The sequence below is a fragment of the Triturus cristatus genome, chromosome 8, assembly GCF_964204655.1.
Source record: "Triturus cristatus chromosome 8, aTriCri1.1, whole genome shotgun sequence".
Lineage (NCBI taxonomy): Eukaryota > Metazoa > Chordata > Amphibia > Caudata > Salamandridae > Triturus > Triturus cristatus.
In genome coordinates this window covers 1,267,915,052-1,267,935,686 of record NC_140591.1, presented here as the reverse complement: position 1 = coordinate 1,267,935,686, position 20,635 = coordinate 1,267,915,052, and the positions used below count along the sequence as shown (strand labels likewise).

General features: G+C 44.9%; 1 protein-coding gene across 4 annotated transcripts in view; it reads right to left on the bottom strand.

Annotated features, from left to right (window-relative positions):
* The window catches only part of ATG3 (autophagy related 3), a 272,476-nt gene that overhangs the window by 49,505 nt on the left and 202,336 nt on the right, over window positions 1–20,635 (bottom strand). For all 4 annotated transcript variants that reach the window (XM_085622981.1, XM_085622977.1, XM_085622978.1 and 1 more), the window contains exon 12: window positions 9,670–9,738. In XM_085622981.1, the coding sequence (XP_085479107.1) occupies window positions 9,670–9,738 (69 nt within the window). The remainder of the gene's footprint in view (window positions 1–9,669; window positions 9,739–20,635) is intronic.

Below are 20,635 nucleotides of genomic sequence, written 5' to 3'. Positions count from 1 at the left end.
TTGCAAATTTTGTTATGTGATCATTAAATGTCTTACTTACAGAAGGTTCTACATTCTCTTCCACTTCTTCCTCATTTACTGTGTCCTTCTCTGCACTGTTTTGTTCAGGACCAAAGTAACAAAACTGAATTTCATCAACAACCTTCTCTACATCTGATACCGTTCCTCGGAACAGAGCCCTATTCAATTCATTTAACTTTATTGCTGGACTTTTGGCAAAATACAACCGTCTCACAAACTTTCTCATTTCAGTATGATGAACAGCCAGCATCCTAAAATGATGGAAAACACTATTGCACACTTTTCTAGATAGACAAGCCAGAGAATGACTCTGCATGGATCCAGACTTTGAAGCACCTTAATCTTCTGTTTTACACTTTTTTTACTATATTCTCTTAGAAACTCTCGAAATCTGTCAATAGATTCCTGACGCACAGTGCAAATACTACTACAATTCCAAGTGTACACTGGGGCTTTAGGACGTCTCCCCATTGCCTCATCTGCCATCACTTGTACCTCATCTCTTGGAACCATTATCTCCTTCTCCATTATGCAACCATTTTTTACTTCGTATGAACGACCTCTGGTGTCAACTGCATGCAGCAAACTATTACTTTGAAAATAGCTCTCTTCATTAAAAAAAGGTTCACTACTTGAACTATGCATCCACTTTCCTAAAAACACTTTACAAAAGTTTGTTCTGTTCACTACTCTTTTGCTTTTGCTTTGTGATTTCAGTACATTAACCATTTTATCTAATGTACGCATCCTATTCAAAATTAATATGAATAGTTTCCTTTTTAATTCTAATGCTTTTGCTGCAATGGCTTCAATTTCTTTTTTTCTCTTGTAATATTTTGCCTTTTGCTTATATTTCTTCACATCCTTTATCAAATTGGACATAACTCTTCTCTGAAACATTTTTCTACGTATCTCTTTAAACGCTGTTTTTCTGTTTATGTAAAACTTTTCAGTTGCAGAAGGTATATTTGCATTAACTAAATTCTCAATTTTTTGCTGTTCTCTTCGTTTTGTTACATTCTTCCCTGGACAGACATTTTGTACATTTTTCTTTGTTTTGAATATTTTTTTAAGAAATTCTTTTTTCTGCTTACCAGAAGATTTTTTCTTTTTCCCAACATGAGCATCTTCTACTAACTTTGGTCCTCCAGTTGTCTTCAAATATAGTTTTTTTTTTAGCGTTTTTTGAACTCTGGATTTTGTAGGCATCTTAAATTTTGTTCACTGCTCTTCAGCAATACCTGAAAAAAACTAAAAAAAAATTCCTTTATTGTATTTAAATATATTACTACATTTCTTTTCACAATAGTCACAAAACAAAATTTCTTTGCCAATTTGAATGCACACAAACTGCTCTTTTTTTTGGGCAAGTGAAAATCTCTTTTACAAACGGTCACATTATGAAACCACTTTTCAGATTTTTTAAAAAGCCCATGTCCAGAGTGCTACACTCCAGCAAGGGCAACCAGCCTTAGTGAAGCTCAATGTATTTGCATTACAGACTGAAACCTGAAAACCCCACTCGCTTCTAAATACTGTGCATGACTATACACGGCAAGCACATGGGTGTGTGCTAAGACTCTGCTTCTTCCCCCAAAAATTCACTCCCCCTTTCCATCTAATGCAACTGTGAAATCACCAGCGCAAGACGCAATAAATCTCTGCCTATAATTCCTCTATGCACACAGAGTCATGTTTTCACATTAGTCCCAAAACGAAATTTCTTTGCCATTTTTAAAGCACACTTACTGCTCTTTTTTTTTTCGGGGCAAGTGAAAATCACTTTTACAGACTGACACATTATGAAACCTTTTTTTTTTAATTTATTTAATTGCACTTGTCCAAGCTGTTTTTTTCAGACCACCACCATGTGTATTCGCGGTGACTGCCTACACTCCAGCAAGGGCAACCAGCCTTAGTGATGCTGAATGTATTTGCATTACAGACTTAAACCTGAAAACCCCACTCACTTGTAAATACTGTGCATGACTATACATGGCAAGCACATGGGTGTGTGCTAAGACTCTGCTTCTTCCCCCAAAAATTCGCTCCCCCTTTCCATCTAATGCAACTGTGAAATCACCAGAGCAAGACGCAATAAATCTCTGCCTATAATTCCTCTATACACACAGAGTCATTTTTTCACATTAGTCCCAAAACGAAATTTCTTTGCCATTTTGAAAGCACACTTACTGCTCTTTTTTTTCCGGGCCAAGTGAAAATCACTTTTTACAATTGGAAATCACTTTTACAGACTGACACATTATAAAACCACTTTTTTTGATTTATTTAAATGCACATGTCCAAGCTGTTTTTTCAGACCACCACCATGTGTATTCTCTGTGACTGCCTACACTCCAGCAAGGGCAACCAGCCTTAGTGATGCTGAATGTATTTGCATTACAGACTTAAACCTGAAAACCCCACTCGCTTCTAAATACTGTGCATGACTATACATGGCAAGCACATGGGTGTGTGCTAAGACTCTGCTTCTTCCCCCAAAAATTCGCTCCCCCTTTCCATCTAATGCAACTGTGAAATCACCAGAGCAAGACGCAATAAATCTCTGCCTATAATTCCTCTATGCACACAGAGTCATGTTTTCACATTAGTCCCAAAACGAAATTTCTTTGCCATTTTTAAAGCACACTTACTGCTCTTTTTTTTTTTCGGGGCAAGTGAAAATCACTTTTACAGACTGACACATTATGAAACCTTTTTTTTTAATTTATTTAATTGCACATGTCCAAGCTGTTTTTTCAGACCACCACCATGTGTATTCTCTGTGACTGCCTACACTCCAGCAAGGGCAACCAGCCTTAGTGATGCTGAATGTATTTGCATTACAGACTTAAACCTGAAAACCCCACTCGCTTCTAAATACTGTGCATGACTATACATGGCAAGCACATGGGTGTGTGCTAAGACTCTGCTTCTTCCCCCAAAAATTCGCCCCCCTTTCCATCTAATGCAACTGTGAAATCACCAGAGCAAGACGCAATAAATCTCTGCCTATAATTCCTCTATGCACACAGAGTCATGTTTTCACATTAGTCCCAAAACGAAATTTCTTTGCCATTTTGAAAGCACACTTACTGCTCTTTTTTTTTCGGGCCAAGTGAAAATCACTTTTTACAATTGGAAATCACTTTTACAGACTGACACATTATAAAACCACTTTTTTTGATTTATTTAAATGCACATGTCCAAGCTGTTTTTTCAGACCACCACCATGTGTATTCTCTGTGACTGCCTACAGTCCAGCAAGGGCAACCAGCCTTAGTGATGCTGAATGTATTTGCATTACAGACTTAAACCTGAAAACCCCACTCGCTTCTAAATACTGTGCATGACTATACATGGCAAGCACATGGGTGTGTGCTAAGACTCTGCTTCTTCCCCCAAAAATTCGCCCCCCTTTCCATCTAATGCAACTGTGAAATCACCAGAGCAAGACGCAATAAATCTCTGCCTATAATTCCTCTATGCACACAGAGTCATGTTTTCACATTAGTCCCAAAACGAAATTTCTTTGCCATTTTGAAAGCACACTTACTGCTCTTTTTTTTTCGGGCCAAGTGAAAATCACTTTTTACAATTGGAAATCACTTTTACAGACTGACACATTATAAAACCACTTTTTTTGATTTATTTAAATGCACATGTCCAAGCTGTTTTTTCAGACCACCACCATGTGTATTCTCTGTGACTGCCTACAGTCCAGCAAGGGCAACCAGCCTTAGTGATGCTGAATGTATTTGCATTACAGACTTAAACCTGAAAACCCCACTCGCTTCTAAATACTGTGCATGACTATACATGGCAAGCACATGGGTGTGTGCTAAGACTCTGCTTCTTCCCCCAAAAATTCGCTCCCCCTTTCCATCTAATGCAACTGTGAAATCACCAGAGCAAGACGCAATAAATCTCTGCCTATAATTCCTCTTTGCACACAGAGTCATGTTTTCACATTAGTCCCAAAACGAAATTTCTTTGCCAATTTGAAAGCACACTTACTGCTCTTTTTTTTTTCGGGGCAAGTGTAAATCACTTTTACAGACTGACATTATGAAACCACCATGTGTAACTACAACAAAAACAATTCCCATTTCTATTATTCATTTCTTAAGTTACCACATACATCCCCTCTCAAACTGTAAACTCACCTTTAAAATTAGTTATTTGTGAAAGAAATGTGACACTCAAACAGCAGATTATCAGAGCCAGGATCTCTGTTGTGTTCACCTCTCTCCTCTCAGCAGAACCAGATAATGGCAAACTTTCCCTCTATTTTTCCACACATATACATGTAAGTTTCAAATCTCAGTGCTTCCCCCTTTTTTTCAAATGTAATCACACATTTCTATTGGTTGAAAACCAACCCTTTTCCAAAAGTACCCTTCCCCCAACTTGACTTCTGCCTAGTACCCTTCCCCCAACTTGACTTCTGCCTGCTACCATAGCAACAGCTCATGGAACACTGCTGTGTAGAGTTAGGTCAGAAGTTCGACACACAATGTTTCAATTCCACAGAGCAAGAGTGCTTGACTTTTCAAACCTTACAGCAAATCCATAGTACTGTTCTTTGGTTACACATTTTTTTGTACCAATACAAAACATGCTTCTATTAATTTACACATACAGCCTAGTTTTTATTCTAGAATGGTATGAAACAGCCAATCAGTTCTTTTTGTTTTGAAAAAAATATGTATGCCTCCATTTCCAAACTGTCTTTCTTTTCATATTGCCATTCTACTGAAAGACACCTCCTGAGTGCATCCAGTTCTCCTTTGAAGATGTTCACAGTGTGGATTGTAGGGCACAGCTATGTCTTCTGGAGTGAAAAGTTTGCAGAGAAAACAGGTATGATGAGAGACCTTGCTTTGCCAAATGTAGACATTAAATGGATTGGTCAGAGAGGGTTAAAGTGGCACCAATTGATGCCATTGGTGAAATCCTTCATTCAAATCCAACACCCTGACCTCATAATAGTGCACTGTGGTGGCAATGACCTAGGCACTTTGACTGGGGTAGGTCTGGAAATGCTTATGAAGGACACCTTTGCACAACTGTTTACACTTTTCCCTAAAACTGCCTTTGTGTTTTCCAACATATGCCAAAGGCAAAAATGGAACTGGTCCTATCATTTCTGTCCGCAGATTGACAAAGCAAGAAAGCACGTCAACAAATCTGTTTCTGCTTTCCTCCGTGACTATGGTATGGGTGCCATTTACCACAACAACTTGCGTTATGACATGCAAGACATTTATAGAGGAGATGGTGTGCACTTCAATGATGAAGGGAACAGAGTCTTCCTCTTGAACCTTAGACTCTGCATCGGTACTTACTTGTAGGTACCACTTAAAAAATGACTCCATAAACACAACAGCTCTTTTTAGAGCTCCCTAATTTCTAAACTCTTAAATCTGCTTTTCATTTATTTATTTTAATTTTTTTTACCGTACGCTTACCGTAAGCTTACGGTACGCGTACCCCGTGATTTTTTTTAAAATCAATAAATGTTTTTTTTGTACTTTTCTGTCCTTCTTTGACCCCCTTACAAATGTTAGGGGGTCTGTAACTCTCCTCATTGCCCCCTTTCCTTGTTTTCTCTGTTTTTTTTCTGAGTGAAACACACAAAATGGCGGCCGCCGCTTCCTGGTTTCGGCCGATTCGAATGTTTACTAAGATCTATGGGCCAATCAGAATCTCCTTCGCGCACGCCATGTTTCTTCCGTACGCTTACCGTACGCGTACCCCGTGATTTTTTTTAAAAATCAATAAATGTTTGTTTTGTACTTTACAGTCCTTCTTTGACCCCCTCACAAATGTAAGGGGGTCTGTAACTCTCCTCATTGCCCCCTTTTCTTGTTTTCACTCTTTTTTTTTCAGAGTGAAACACAGAAAATGGCGGCCGCCGCTTCCTGGTTTCGGCCGATTCGAATGTTTACTAAGATCTAAGAGCCAATCAGAATCGCGCTCGCACACGCCACCGTACGCTTACCGTAAGCGTACGGTAAGCGTACCGTAAGCGGGCTCAGATATATATATTGATTTAAAGGCTATTTTCTCAGAATCTACTGAACAGATTTACACCAAACCTACAAAAGGCACTTCCTTGACCTAGGGACTACCTCTCTGCCAAATTTTGAGTAATTCTGTTCAGCCGTTCGGGCTGTAGCTCGTTCTAAAGGTCCTATGGAAAAATGCATGGGAAAAACGCGTTTTGGGACCCCCCTTTTATCTCAGCCCCCGCTTGACGGATCCCCCCGAGACTTTCAGGGTAGGAGCGGAGCGTAGCGCCCCACCTATTTTGAGAAATTCGCGAGGATTCGTCGACCGGCGCCAAAGTTATTCAAAATAGAATGTTGAGGTTTTCCTATGGAAACGTGGTCCTAACTATAACTACCTACTGGCGACCGCCAGTAGGTAATATATATATATATACATACACATATATATATTTTGCAGGGATGTTATTGTTAGGCTCGGATTACTCTGACAAAAGCATAGAAATTCAGCAGTTATAGTTACCTGAGCTAACTATAACTTACCCCCCCCTCAATCTACTGCTTCTGATCGCACACATTACAATACTCATGACATGGTCAGGGACATCACTGATGTCATCTCAAATGACATCACTGATGACATCATCCAGTGAGTGTGTTTTGTAAACGTTTCTGAGACTTAAAGATATATACTAAGCTACTGCATATGTTAAATTACTATTATTTCTGTACTACTATTTCTAACCTATGTCATCTGAGTGGCTGTGTGACTATCAGTGTGGAGTGAGTGGGTGTGTGAGTGGCTGTATGGATCTGTGAGTGGCGGTATATGTCATTGGGTATGAGAGTGGTTTTCTGGGCGAGTGGCTGTCTGTGAGTGGTGGTATGGGTGTGTGAGTGGTGGTATGGGTGTGTGAGTGGTGGTATGGGTGTGTGAGTGGTGGTATGGGTGTGTGAGTGGTGGTATGGGTGTGTGAGTGGTGGTATGGGTGTGTGAGTGGTGGTATGGGTGTGTGAGTGGTGGTATGGGTGTGTGAGTGGTGGTATGGGTGTGTGAGTGGTGGTATGGGTGTGTGAGTGGTGGTATGGGTGTGTGAGTGGTGGTATGGGTGTGTGAGTGGTGGTATGGGTGTGTGAGTGGTGGTATGGGTGTGTGAGTGGTGGTATGGGTGTGTGAGTGGTGGTATGGGTGTGTGAGTGGTGGTATGGGTGTGTGAGTGGTGGTATGGGTGTGTGAGTGGTGGTATGGGTGTGTGAGTGGTGGTATGGGTGTGTGAGTGGTGGTATGGGTGTGTGAGTGGTGGTATGGGTGTGTGAGTGGTGGTATGGGTGTGTGAGTGGTGGTATGGGTGTGTGAGTGGTGGTATGGGTGTGTGAGTGGTGGTATGGGTGTGTGAGTGGTGGTATGGGTGTGTGAGTGGTGGTATGGGTGTGTGAGTGGTGGTATGGGTGTGTGAGTGGTGGCATGGGTGTGTGAGTGGTGGCATGGGTGTGTGAGTGGTGGCATGGGTGTGCGAGTGGCTTTCTGAGTGGCCGTTTGAGTGGGTGTTTGGTTAAGTTAGTTGGTGTGTGAGTAGCTGTAATGGAGACAGTGTGTGTGAGCGGCTGTATGGGTGAGAGAGCGGGTGGCTGTATGGATGAGGGTGTTGGAGGGGCTGTATGGGTACGCGAGGGTGTGGGAGGGGCTGTATGGGTACGCGAGGGTGTGGGAGGGGCTGTATGGGTACGCGAGGGTGTGGGAGGGGCTGTATGGGTACGCGAGGGTGTGGGAGGGGCTGTATGGGTACGCGAGGGTGTGGGAGGGGCTGTATGGGTGAGTGGTTGTGTGTGTGGTTATGTGAGTAAGTGGTTGTGTTAGTGGTGATATGGTTGGTGCGCGAGTAGTTGTATGGATATGTGAGTCGTTGTGTGAGTGGGTGTATGAGAGGTAGTATGGGGTGGTTGTGTAGATGATGTCATGAGTGATGTCACTGACCATGTCATGAGTGATGTAAAATGTGAGGTCATAAGCAGTGCATTGCGGGGGCATAAGTTATAGTTAGCTCAGGTAACTATAACTGCTGTGAGTGAAATCTGTGCCTAACTATAAGATCTGTGTAACCTTGGTTTTCTTCTGTGAATTTCGAAGGTTTTTAAAAAAAATGTATTTCCTAATTTTAACCTGTAACCTTTGTGAGTGGGTGTGATTGGCTGACTGGGTCTGTGAGTGCGTGTGAGAGTCACCGTATGGATCAGTAACAGGATTTGAGTGGGTGTATGAGTTTGTGAGTTTCCACAAAGCATTTCAGATCATCTTTCAACATGGAATTGCTGAGAAAACACACTAGCTTCGCCTTTGTCAAGCCCAGGAGGTCGGAATAATTTGTCCTTTACAGAAGTGGAGCTTCAATTGGGGCACCTGCTATGTTTATATATTTAAATTTTCCCCGTTGAGGTTTATTTCTGTAAACAATAAGCAAGCCCTCATGCCAGCTTCCCCTGTGACAGCTCTCCTGTCCAGCTTGCCTACAGTCTGCTATCCCTTGCTGCCTGTCTACCTGCTGCCCTCTGCTTGTTTTTCTGCCCTTTGTTTTGCCTTTTCAGCTCCTTTTTTGGCCCTCTATTTTGCCTTCACTGCTCGTTTTGCTACCCCCTGTTTTGCCCTCTTCTGCTCTGTTTTGCCTTTTCAGGTCATTTTTCTGCCCTCCATTTTAACCTTCACTTCTTGTTTTTGTGCCCTGTTTTGTCGTCTTCTGTTTTGCCTTCTCTGCTTATTTTCGTACCCTCCGTTTTGACTTTTCTGCTCTCTGTTTTGCCTTCTCTGCTTGTTTATCTTCCCTCTGTTTTGCCTTTCCTGCAGCTCTGGGAGGATCAAACCACTGCCTTGGAGTGTAGCAAGAGGAGTTATGGCTCCATGTCCAGGTATTTCAAACATCTCTTCTATCATATGTGGTTCAGTAGGCTGGGGTGGCCATGTAATTGCCACCTCATGCATACTGGGTTGATGTGCTTGGGAGTAGATTCCTTAATTGCCCTTTAAATACAATGCAGGAAGGGCCTGTACAAATAAATGTAATGTGAAAAAGTGACATACTGGTCTTGCCCTCACCTTTCCAGAGCTACAACCCAACAAGAGGGAGCTCATAATATGACAACATTGTTGTCCTTCTATGTCACTTCCCAACAATGCACACAGTGACAAAAGACAAATGGCATCCTCAAATTGGGGAGTGTGGACTGAAGGTACAAATTATTCCACCTTTGACTCTGCTGGAGTGGAAGCAAGAAAATGAGTGTGTAGTGCCTTATGGCATTTCCAGAGCCCAACCGTAGTACTGTGGATGGAATTTTAGTGACTATATTTTTCCATTGCTTGCATTAAAGAAAAAGGAAATACTGTGGAATGTAAAGGTGTGTGTGTATTTTAACTATTTCAGCTATCCACAAAAAAATTGCTAAACAGAAAGATATCCAGTCATCTTGACAAACAGACATCCACAATCTTCTAGTGGCCAACTTTCTGATCTTCAGAATGAACCCACTGAAGAGAACCATAACTGCAGTGGTAAACAAACAACTAACAAAATGCTGCAAACAAAAGTTCAAATGAAAGAAGTTGTAACCAAAATTCCTAAACAAATATTTCATAAAAGGATACATATGAACTCCAAGTTCACCTCCACCTTCTGCAACAGTCTCAATTATTTTCTTCATTACTTCTGCATGCCTATTAAATCAATTAACAATAGTTTCTGTTATAGGGAAAATAATCCATTGTACAAACAGTAGAATATGTAATTACTTCTTGTCTATAGCAAACCTGGAGAAACTGGGCCTTTTTAGATATCAGGATACCACAAATTTTTAAAATGGTGTTGAACGATGCAGAAAATATGAAGGAATAATGTACAGAGAACCGAATTGTGCAATTCTTCTATTCTGAACTTGACTAGTAATGGTAAAGTCAGATAAGAAAGTCATGAACAATGACAAGCTGGTTTACATCGGCATGATAAAGCAGTTAAGAGGCACCCACTCAATGATTTAATGATTTCAACATACAGAAACCATATGTGGAGACTTCTCCCTCTAGACGAAACAGATACTCTTAAATATTCAGAGTAAGCTATTTCCCCTCACAACTGAGACCTACCTGTAAAGGAAAACAAGACTCGACTGCATTCTCATCGACCCTTTTTCATGTCTGAAAAGCACCATCTCAAATACATTGTATGAAGCATGCAAAAAGAGCGGAATATCAATACCTTTTGGCCCTTCGCAAAGATCCATCTTCATACTTTTATGCACATTTTACGTATCTCAGTTTTGGTTTGAATTTCAAGAAGGCATTCTGATTGAGTCAGAGTTACGAAGTAGTGGTATGGGTTACTTGCAATGAATTATGTATGTGATGGGTAGAGAAGCAATGTCAATAAATGAGAGTGCTTTATACTCCCAACAGCTGGCTCTCTCCAGGTCCATAGAGCAGGCCAAATCCAAAGCACAACTTTGCAGCTCTGAAGGAAATGAACACCATATATGTACATTTTCCGTTAGTCTTGAGGCAAAGGTATATATTTTTTTCTCTACACTACATAGTCTCTTCCTAGCCAAACACTCTCTCTTTTCATAGCATCCTCTTCAGTTGCTCCTCTGGTTCAGATATGTGATCTTTTCTCTTCCCTGCCATATGTGATTAACAGACCATCTCATTGAACAGGATGTGTAAAGAGCATGTAATCACATATCTTTGTATGTTTTTGGAAAATGTGGAATTCCTAAGTGAGGAGTATGAGGATAGTGACTGCATTTGTGTCTCCTGTGGCACACCTTCTGCAATCGTACTATCACCTACCTCTGCCTTTTCCAGCCTTCCTTGGGGAACTTTTTTCACACCAGATTCCTCTTGAAGTGAACTCACTCCTGAGAAAGCACTTATGGGAGGTCTGAGCAGGCTACATTGTTACTTTGCAAGGTAGTGCTACCTTGTTTTGTCAGTGTTTCACTGGATAACATGACCTTTTTTTCCCAGAATAAGATAATTTGAATTGTCTATGTTGCCATCAATTTAATATTACTGCAAGGCTTGGGGGTCCTCATAAATTGGTACAAATGGATAGATTTATTGGGATTCAGATGCATCTACTTTCAGTTTGCCAAAAATGTGTACAATAAAGGGGGAGGCAAGCATGGTGCCTAAAAGGGAAACTTTTTAGGTGTGAGAACTGGCCAGGATGGTGAGACTGCTACAGTCCTGGTGATATTCCTGGTGCACTATCACTACCACTCACACAGACTGAAAATACAAAATCTACACAACAGAATGTTTTACTCAGAGGTTCCCAAATTGGAGAATGTGCTGCCTGAGTTCCGATGATGGGTAGATGATTTATATACACATTGAATGAAGGTGACATATTTGAGATTTTGCAGAATTTTAATATATTACTGGACTGAAGAAAAATGTAATTGGACATTGTGAGGATGTCTCGCATGGAACACAGTAATCCACAGACTTTCTTAATCTCAGTTGTCTAGAGATTCTGGCATGCTCTTTTATGACAAGATACCTGGCTAATAAGTCCATTATTATATTCTACTATTATTACTGCAGAGGGATAACATATCTATGGTGAGGTAAATCACAATCACAAATGTTGATAAATATAGAAGAATTTCTAGCACATCTGTCTGGACAGTCAAATATCCATTTAGGCAGAGATTCATCCATACAGAGAACCTTCCTGGTCTGAGTAATGTAGCGGTGTGCTGATGCACAAGTTACTACTTGTGTAACAATATATCTGCAATAGACATTAGTTAGTGATAGATTCCTTACCTTAGAATATCCCCAGGCGTCAGACTGGATTCGGAAAGTTTTTCGTCAGTAGTACCTCTGCCGTCGGTAGGTTGCGTCGTGCGGCACCGCGTCCGTTGCTGGCATCGTATGCGCCGATATGACGTCACGGAGACTACTTAGGCGCCACCCATGCGCGCTGAGGTCAGTTCTGTACACAACTGTCCGCGCCAGGAATGCAGAGCCATGAAAGAAACTGACCACTGGTGCCATGAAACTAGGGCCCTGAAAGGGATGGCCTTAACCCTAGAAATCAGTTCGCAGAACGGGGGAGGATGGGTGGGGCGGTAAGGAATCCATCACTAACTAATGTCTCTTACAGATATATCGTTACACAAGTAGTAACTTGTGCATCTGAAAGAGACATGTTAGTGATAGATTCCTTACCTTAGGATAGATACCCCAGCAATACCAACCCAGGTGGTGGGTGTGCGAATAAGATTACACCAGAAAGTCATGGAGAACAGAAGCCGTCTCTCCGGACTGGACTGTCATGGCAGTAATGCTTGGTAAACGTGTGCAGCGAAGCCCACGTAGCTACCTGACAAATGTCCTGCAAGGGAACGCAGCGTCCCAAGGCAGTAGTGGCCGCCGTCGACCTGGTAGAATGGGCACGCAGCCCCACAGGAGGCTCCTTCTTAGCCAACGAGTAAAACGCTTTGATGCACAGAACGACCCACCGGGAGACTGTTCGTTTGTGCACGGCCCAACCTTTTTGGCGCCCACATAGCCAACAAAGAGCTGGTCATCCACCCTGAACTGTTGTGTGCACTTCAGATAGAACGAGAGCGCACGTTTTGGGTCCAGACGATGGAGCCTCTCTTCCTCTTTTAAAGGATGCGGAGGCGAAAAGAAGGTGGGCAAAGTGATGGTCTGCCCGATGTGGAAGGGCGTGACAACGTTTGGCAAAAAAGAAGGACGGGTCCTTAAAACCACCCTGTCCGGTTGAACAGAAAGAAAAGGAGGTTTAGAAGATAGAGCCTGGAGCTCACTCACTCTTCTGGCAGAGTTGATAGCTACCGGGAAAGCAGTCTTTAGAGTGAGAAGACGTAAAGGACAGTTATGAAGGGGCTCAAAGGGAGCGCACATCAGATAAATCTTGTCTTGACTTAAGTCCCATTGAGGCATTATGAAAGGCACGGGAGGAAACGTGTGTGTAATGCCTCTGAGAAAACGGTTTACAACCGGGGACTTAAAAAGAGAAGGCTATCTGGAAGTCGTAGAAAGGCGGAGATTGCCAAAAGATAACATTTGATAGTGCCCAGAGCAGAGCCCTGCTAGGCAAAGGATATAAGGAACAGAAGGACCTCAGAAAGAGGGGCAGAAAGGGGATCCACAGCCTTAGCTGTGGACCATGCCACAAATTTGTTCCACCTGCAGGCGTATACCGTTTTAGTGGAGGGACACCAGGCTGCCAGAATGACGTCACAGACTTCAGGAGGAAGATCGGAAGCTGTCAAACTGTCGACGCTCAATCTCCACACATGGAGGTGGAGGCTGGACAGGTTCGGGTGGAGGTCCGTCCCTTGCTGCTGCGACAGAAGATCCTCCAGAATAGGCAGTCGGATTGGGGGATCGATCGCCATGCTGAGTAGCTCAGGATACCAGTATCTTCGCGCCCAATCCGGAGCCACAAGGATGACTTGGGCCTAGTCGCGCCAAATCTTCTTCAGTACTCTGGGCAGAAGTGGGAAAGGCGTACAACGGACTGCAACTCCACTAGCGACAAAAAGCATCGCCGAGCAAGTGCTGCCTTGGAAATTCCAACGCGCAGAGCTGATGACATTGCGCGTTCTCTTCGGAAGCGAATAGATCTAACCAAGGCTCTCCCCACTGCAGAAAGAGACCTTGCGCCACGTCCGAGTGCAGACGCCATTCGTGACCCATCCAGCACTGGCGGCTGAGCTCATCCGCCCTGGCATTCAGAGAACCTGCCAGGTGTTGAACCACCAAGATAATGCCTTGAAGCTCCAGCCATGTCCAGAGGCGCAGAGCCTCCTGACAGGGTCCACGACCCCACCCCGCCCTGTTTGTTGCAATACCACATGGCGGTGGTGTTGTCCGTGAACACCTACACTACACTTCCTCGGACAGAGGGAAGGAATGCCTTCAGTGCAAGTCGGATCGCCCGAAGCTCCAAAAGGTTGATATGGAGCCAGGACTCTGATCTCCGCCTCTCCCAAGTGGCTGCCCCATCCCAGGAGGGACGCATCTGTCACCACTGTGTGCTACGGTTGGGGAAGGGAAAGGGATCTGCCATTGACCCAATCACGATTTGTGAGCCACCACTGTAATTGGCGTGCAGTGCCCTCCGAGATCTGGACATGATCGGACAGGTTGCCCTGATGTCGTGCTCACTGGAACTTCAGGTCCCTGCAGAGCTCGCATATGCCATCTGGCATGTTGCACTAGCAGGATGCAGGAGGCCATCAGGCCCAGGAGACGGAGGGTCATCCTTACTGAAACCCGGAATGGAGGCTGAAAGATCGGAATCATAGCCTGAATATCCCGGACTCGCTGTTCGGGAGGATAAACCCGAAACCGCGTCGAATCCAGAACCGTTCCGAGGAAGAGGAGCTTCTGAGAGGGACTCAGGTGCGACTTAATCACGTTGATGGAGAACCCCAGCAAATGCAGGAGGTCGGCCGTAGTCTGAAGGTGGTTGACGACTGTCTGGGGCGAGCCCGCCTTCAACAACCAGTCGTCGAGGTAGGGGAAGACTGACACCTCTAACCGGTGCAGATGAGCTGCGACCACCGCCATTACTTTCGTGAACACCCGAGGGGCGCTGGTAAGGCCGAAGGGGAGCATGGCAAACTGAAAATGCTCCTGGCCTACCATGAACCGCAGGTAACGCCAGTGGGCTGGCAGGACGGGAAGATCGCTCTCCCTAAAGAATCTGCGGTGTCCAACCCACACCGAATGGCGAACTTCGCAGCATCCTTCCCCTCCGCAACAGCTTGGGAAAGTATAGCCCGAATATCTTTCGGGCACTGGGGCCGTGTCTGCGCCACTGTGTCCCACACAGCGTGAGAGTAGCGGCGCAAGAGGCATGCAGTGTTGACTGACCGCAGCCACAAGCTGGCAGAGGAAAATAACTTCTTGCCAAATTGCTCCAGCTTTTTCTATTCCTTATCTGGAGGGGCGGTAGGGAACGCACTTTGGGAAGTGGAGGCCTGAATGACCAGGCTCTTTGGAGTCGGAAGACCCGGTGCTGGGTGATGACGCCTGGCCACGTTCTTATCCACAGGAACCTCTGTGGCTGGCCTAGACCAGGTGCTCATCAAAACATCTGTCAAGGCCTCATTAAACGGAAGCAGAGGTTCCATAGAACTTGCCGCCGGCTGAAGCACTTCAGTAAGGAGGTTCGTCTTTGGAGTGACAGTAGGCTGCTCTACAGAGCACTACAGTATATGTGGCGCCCTCCACCATGACAGAGGGAGGAGACATAAATCTAGGCTCTGAGGATGCAGGTGGCCTTGACCTCTCCTCTGAGTCCTCTGCCCACTGATGTGCAAGAGGGTCCTCTGACCCCTCCCAGTCATCCCCCTCCTCCACGGAAAGAGGCACAGGCGGCAGCGGTGGGGGTGGCACAGGGGAATACTAATGCTCCAATGGCGACAGGAACGGCGCTGGGCACAGCGCAGATCCGGCTCCATGTCCCAATTAGGGTCCCAAGCTGGGAACCGAGCCGCAGGGGGCACTGGGGACGAAGCCGCCGGCGGAGGATCTGGCACGCCGGGGCTGGAGCCGCCGCCAGAGCCGGTGGCAAGCAAGGGCCCTCAATCGGGACCGTGGGGCCCGAAGGCACACCGGTGGGAGCCCTAGGTCTAAAAAGGCAGTCCATGGCGGCAAGAAACTCTTGCACCTGGGCCGGAGTCACCGACGGACCCGGATAGGGCGGGTAGGACGCGGGACTCCTAGGCTCCAACGGAGCCACAGGGGAAGGACCCCTGGCCCCCTCGTCCGCGTCTGGAGACCGACGAGGGGACGTAGGAGTGCGAACACGCTTCTTTGACTTTTTCTTGTGACGCCGATTCCGAGGGCGAAGACTTTGACCCCGAGGAGTGATAATGATGGCTCCGCAGTCGGTCCCTTGAGTGACCCCTGAACCTTGAACGGCGCCTCCAGCAGCTTCCGGGACTGCTCCTGCAAAGCCTTCGGAGCCATGACAAGACAGTTGGAACATGACCGGGAGTCATGGTTGCGCCCCAGACAGTAGAGACAGACGCCATGCGGGTCGGCCACCGACATCGTAGGGCGACAGACCCCGCAGGATTTAAACCCAGGCATCCCTATGCGGCTCCAGGAGTCAAGTCAGTCAAAAAGTGACTAGGGTACGTGCTCTAGCCGAATCTGCACTTGCTGGCGCGGAAAAAGAAAGAACTGAAGTCAGCGCGCATGGGTGGCGCCTAAGTAGTCTCTGTGATGTCATCTCGGCGCATACGACGCCAGCGACGGACACGGAGCCGCACAACGCCACCTACCGATGCGCAGGGTTACTGCTGACGAAAAACTTGCCGTATCCAGTCTGACGGCTGTGGATATTCTAAGGTAAGGAATCTATCACTAACGTGTCTCTTTCAGGTACTCTAACTCTGCAGGTACAGTAAGTGTTCTGAGAAGGGTTCCTTGGGGTGCCACATTATTGATTGCACTACCCATTTGGTGGGGGAGACTACTGCCCCCTCAACCAATTGGGTACAAATTCCCAGGGGTAACCCTACACACTTTCCTGGAATTCCCATTTGCCTCACACCAAAACATCCCAGTTTACTTAACCCAACAAATTCCAAAATGGGACACCCTTCCTCTCTTGTGCAGAGCCCTGTGGCCAGGTAAAAGAACAGTCCCCTCCCCTGTGTGCAGTCCAAACTGGTTCTCAGGGTAACTTTACCCACACTGGATACAGAGCCAGCCTGATTAGTGTTGGCCTGGGCAACAAAGACTTTACCCCTCTCAGGCCTCTCCTTACACTAAACTATGAATGGGCAGGCTTCAACGCTGTTCCTTTCATGTTGAAGAGGTTAACACTGCTAACTAGTGCTGAAGTGCATATGCTCTTGTTTTAAATTGGAATGGTAATTGGTTTATCCATGATTGGCAGATCTGATTTGCTAGTAAGTCCCTAGTAAAGTGCACCAGGTGTGCCCAGGGCCTGCAAATCAAATGCTACTAGCGGGTCTGCAGCACTGATTGTGCCACCCACCAGTTGCCATGCAAACATGTTTCGGACCTGCCACTTAAATGTCTGGGTGTGCAGTTTTAAACTGCCATTTTGGCCTGGCAAGTGTACCCACTTGCCAGGCCCAAACCTTGCCTTTTACTATACCTACATTGCCCGTAAGGTAGGCCCAAAGCATCCCCATGGGCAGGGTGCAGTCTATTTAAAAAGGTAGGACATGTACTGTGGTGTTTTGTGTGTCCTAATAGTGAAATACTGCTAATTTCGTTTTTCACTATTGCAAGGACGATCTCTCCAATAGGCCAACATGGGGATTGGCTTGAACTACAGTTTAAGTGTAATTTTCCATTGGGAACAGATCGAGATTTGGAGTTTGTGTATCTGAACTCACAATTTAGAAGTACATTTGTTGGTAAGGTTGGTTTTTAAATTGTGTGTTTGAAAATGCCACTTTTAGACTCTTCCCCCTTAACTCAATAATCTGTGTCATTTCAGACACTCTCCCAGATTCCAATTATTGTAAGTAGGCTCAATTCTTGAGTTGTATTTTACGGTCAATTGGTTTGTAAGCAATCACCAATTTCTACCGTCTCTTCTCTTGATTTTAACAGAACGCTTTTCCAGCGAGAATGTAATACAATACGAAGACTACAGGAATACGTTCCTGTCTTTTTATCAGAAGTAAGTAACTTGCTTCTCCTTACTGTACAATACAAGGCTTGCATTCGATTCTGTTTTTAAATGACACCCTTGCATTCATTCATGCTTCAGACTGAACTTCATGAGTGATACAGTCTCTCAATATTCATGTGGAGTCATTCTAAATTACACCGTAAACAGGTACGGATTGTCTCTTAAATTCAATTATGTAAATAGCAGATTGACTAAAAGAAGGGCAAGATTAAGATAAAAACTCCTTTTTTGTTTGTTCATTTGTTGAGTCCTTCCAGTCTTTAGCCCTGAAGAGAATCCCAGAAACCGAAGGGGGATTCGAAACACATCAGCACGCTTTCACCATTGGGGCAAGAGTTGTATGAAATAATCTGGCAACATAGGGAACTAGGTTTTCTAAATGCATAAACCCAGTGTTGTTTCTAAATGTTTGCCCCCTCTGGCCAGCAACCCCAGTACACTGTATTAACATTTTATGAAATGAAATGTGGGTTACTGTTTTGACTGGAAAAACATCTTTAAATATTTGTATCACTGCATTCATTTTTTGTATTCATTTTTTATGATCTATCAAATAATTATTTTGTTTTGATGTTTATGGTAGTTTGTATGTGCATTCAATCGTAGTGATGTCCAGATCTGTCATTTGTGAATGCAAAAAATGACAATTTAAATTTGTTCAAAGAATGACATATTAAATTATGTCGACAAAGACAATTCGGAGTTTGGTTGAAGTTTGTTTAAATCAATACCAGCACTTAAAACGTTCAGCTAGAACGCCATGCGGGACGGCCACCGACATCGTAGGGCGACAGGCCCTGCAGGATTTAAACCCAGGCATCCCTACGCGGCTCCAGGAGTCAAGTCAGTCAAAAAGTGACTAGGGTACGTGCTCTAGCCGGATCTGCGCTTGCTGGCGCGGAAAAAGAAAGAAGGAATATGCTACTTACCAGTATGCATCTGTTCTTGGCATGTAGAGCTGCAGAGTTGTACACTTAGCATAGGTCGCCATCTGGTGTTGGGCCCGGATGTTTGCAGTTTGTTTTTCTTCTTGGACAGTCTTTGGAAGTCACGAGTTTGGTGACTCCTCCTTCGGTCCGTACTGCGCATGGGCTTCGGCTCCATCCTCAGATTGTTTTTCGCCAACAGGGAAATGATGGAGCGTAGTAATAACAGTGAGAAACCCATGTGTTGTATCTAAATAAGATGTACTGGAACGGATACAGGTAGCCGGGGAGGCGGGTGGGCGTGTACAACTCTGCAGCTCTACATGCCAAGAACAGATGCATACTGGTAAGTAGCATATTCCGTTCGAGGCATATGAGCTGCAGATTGTACACTTAGCATAGATTATATAGCAGTACCCAACCTTAGCGGCGACCACCGGTATCCGTTGCAGCTGTTTGAAAAAGTGTCTTTAGTACAGCCTGGCCCACCCTAGCTTGCTGCTTGGAATGCACATCTACACAGTAGTGTTTTGTGAAGGTGTGCGGAGTAGACCATGTGGCTGCCTTGCAGATGTCATCTAAGGGTATATTCCCTAGAAAAGCCATAGAAGCCCCTAACTTTCTTGTAGAGTGGGCTTTAGGGGGAACAGATAATGTTCTCTTTGCCTTTTGATAGCAAATTTGTATGCATTTTACAATCCACCTAGCTATCCCTGATTTTGAAATGGGGTTGCCTTTATGTGGTGGAGAGAAGGAAACGAACAATTGTTTAGTCTTCCTGAAGGGTTGCGTTCTTTGTATGTAGTATAGTAACGCCCTTTTTACATCAAGTGTGTGTAAGGCCCTTTCTGCAACAGATTGGGGTTGCGAAAAGAAGACAGGTAATTCCACTGATTGATTGAGGTGGAAGGGGGAAATGACTTTGGGCAGAAACTTCGGATTTGTGCGAAGTATGACCTTGCTGTGATGCATTTGTATGTAGGGTTCCTGTATGGTGAACGCTTGTATTTCACCAACCCTTCTAAGGGAAGTGATAGCTACAAGGAAAGCTGTTTTCCAGGTGAGAAACTGTAGCTCACATTTGTGCATTGGTTCGAAGGGCGGACCCATTAGTCGTGTAAGAACTAAATTTAGATTCCATACAGGGGAAGGTGGTGCCCTGGGAGGAATTACTCGTTTAAGGCCTTCCATGAAGGCTTTAATAGCGGGCACTCTGAAGAGTGATAAATGCTGCCTGTTTTGTAGATAAGCAGCGATCGCTGCTAGGTGTAGGCGTATGGATGAATATGCCAGGTTACACCTGTGAAGATGGAGCAGATAGCATATGATGTGCTGTATGGATGCATCTAGGGGGTTGATTGTATTGTTACGGCAGTAAATTACAAATCTTTTCCACTTTGCGGCATAGCATGCTCTAGTGGTAGGACGTCTGGCTTCCATGATGATGTTCATGCAATCAGGGGGGAAGGTTAAGGTATCCGAATTCTAAGATTTCAGGAGCCAGATCGCCAGGTTGAGCTGAGCTGGGTCCGGGTGCCTGATTTCTCCATGGTTCTGGGTTAGGAGGCATGGGGAAAGGTGCAGTTTTTGATGTGGTACCACTGATAGTTGTAGTAGCGTGGTGTACCACGGCTGCCTGGCCCACGTTGGAGCTACCAGAATGAGTGTGAGGGAGTGCTGTTGTAGCTTCCTGACCACTAATGGAATTAGTGGGAGAGGTGGAAAGGCGTATGCAAATCTGCCTGACCAGTTCATCCATATCGCATTGCCCTTGGACAATGGGTGTGGGTATCTGGCGGCGAAGCTTGGGCATTTTTTGTATTCGTGGGTGGCGAAGAGGTCTATTTGAGGATGCCCCCACTGTTTGAAGAATGGGTGAAGAACTTGTGGATGCAGTTCCCATTCGTGTAGTTGTTGCGTTTGTCTGCTGAGCAGATCTGCTATGGTGTTTTGTACTCCTGGA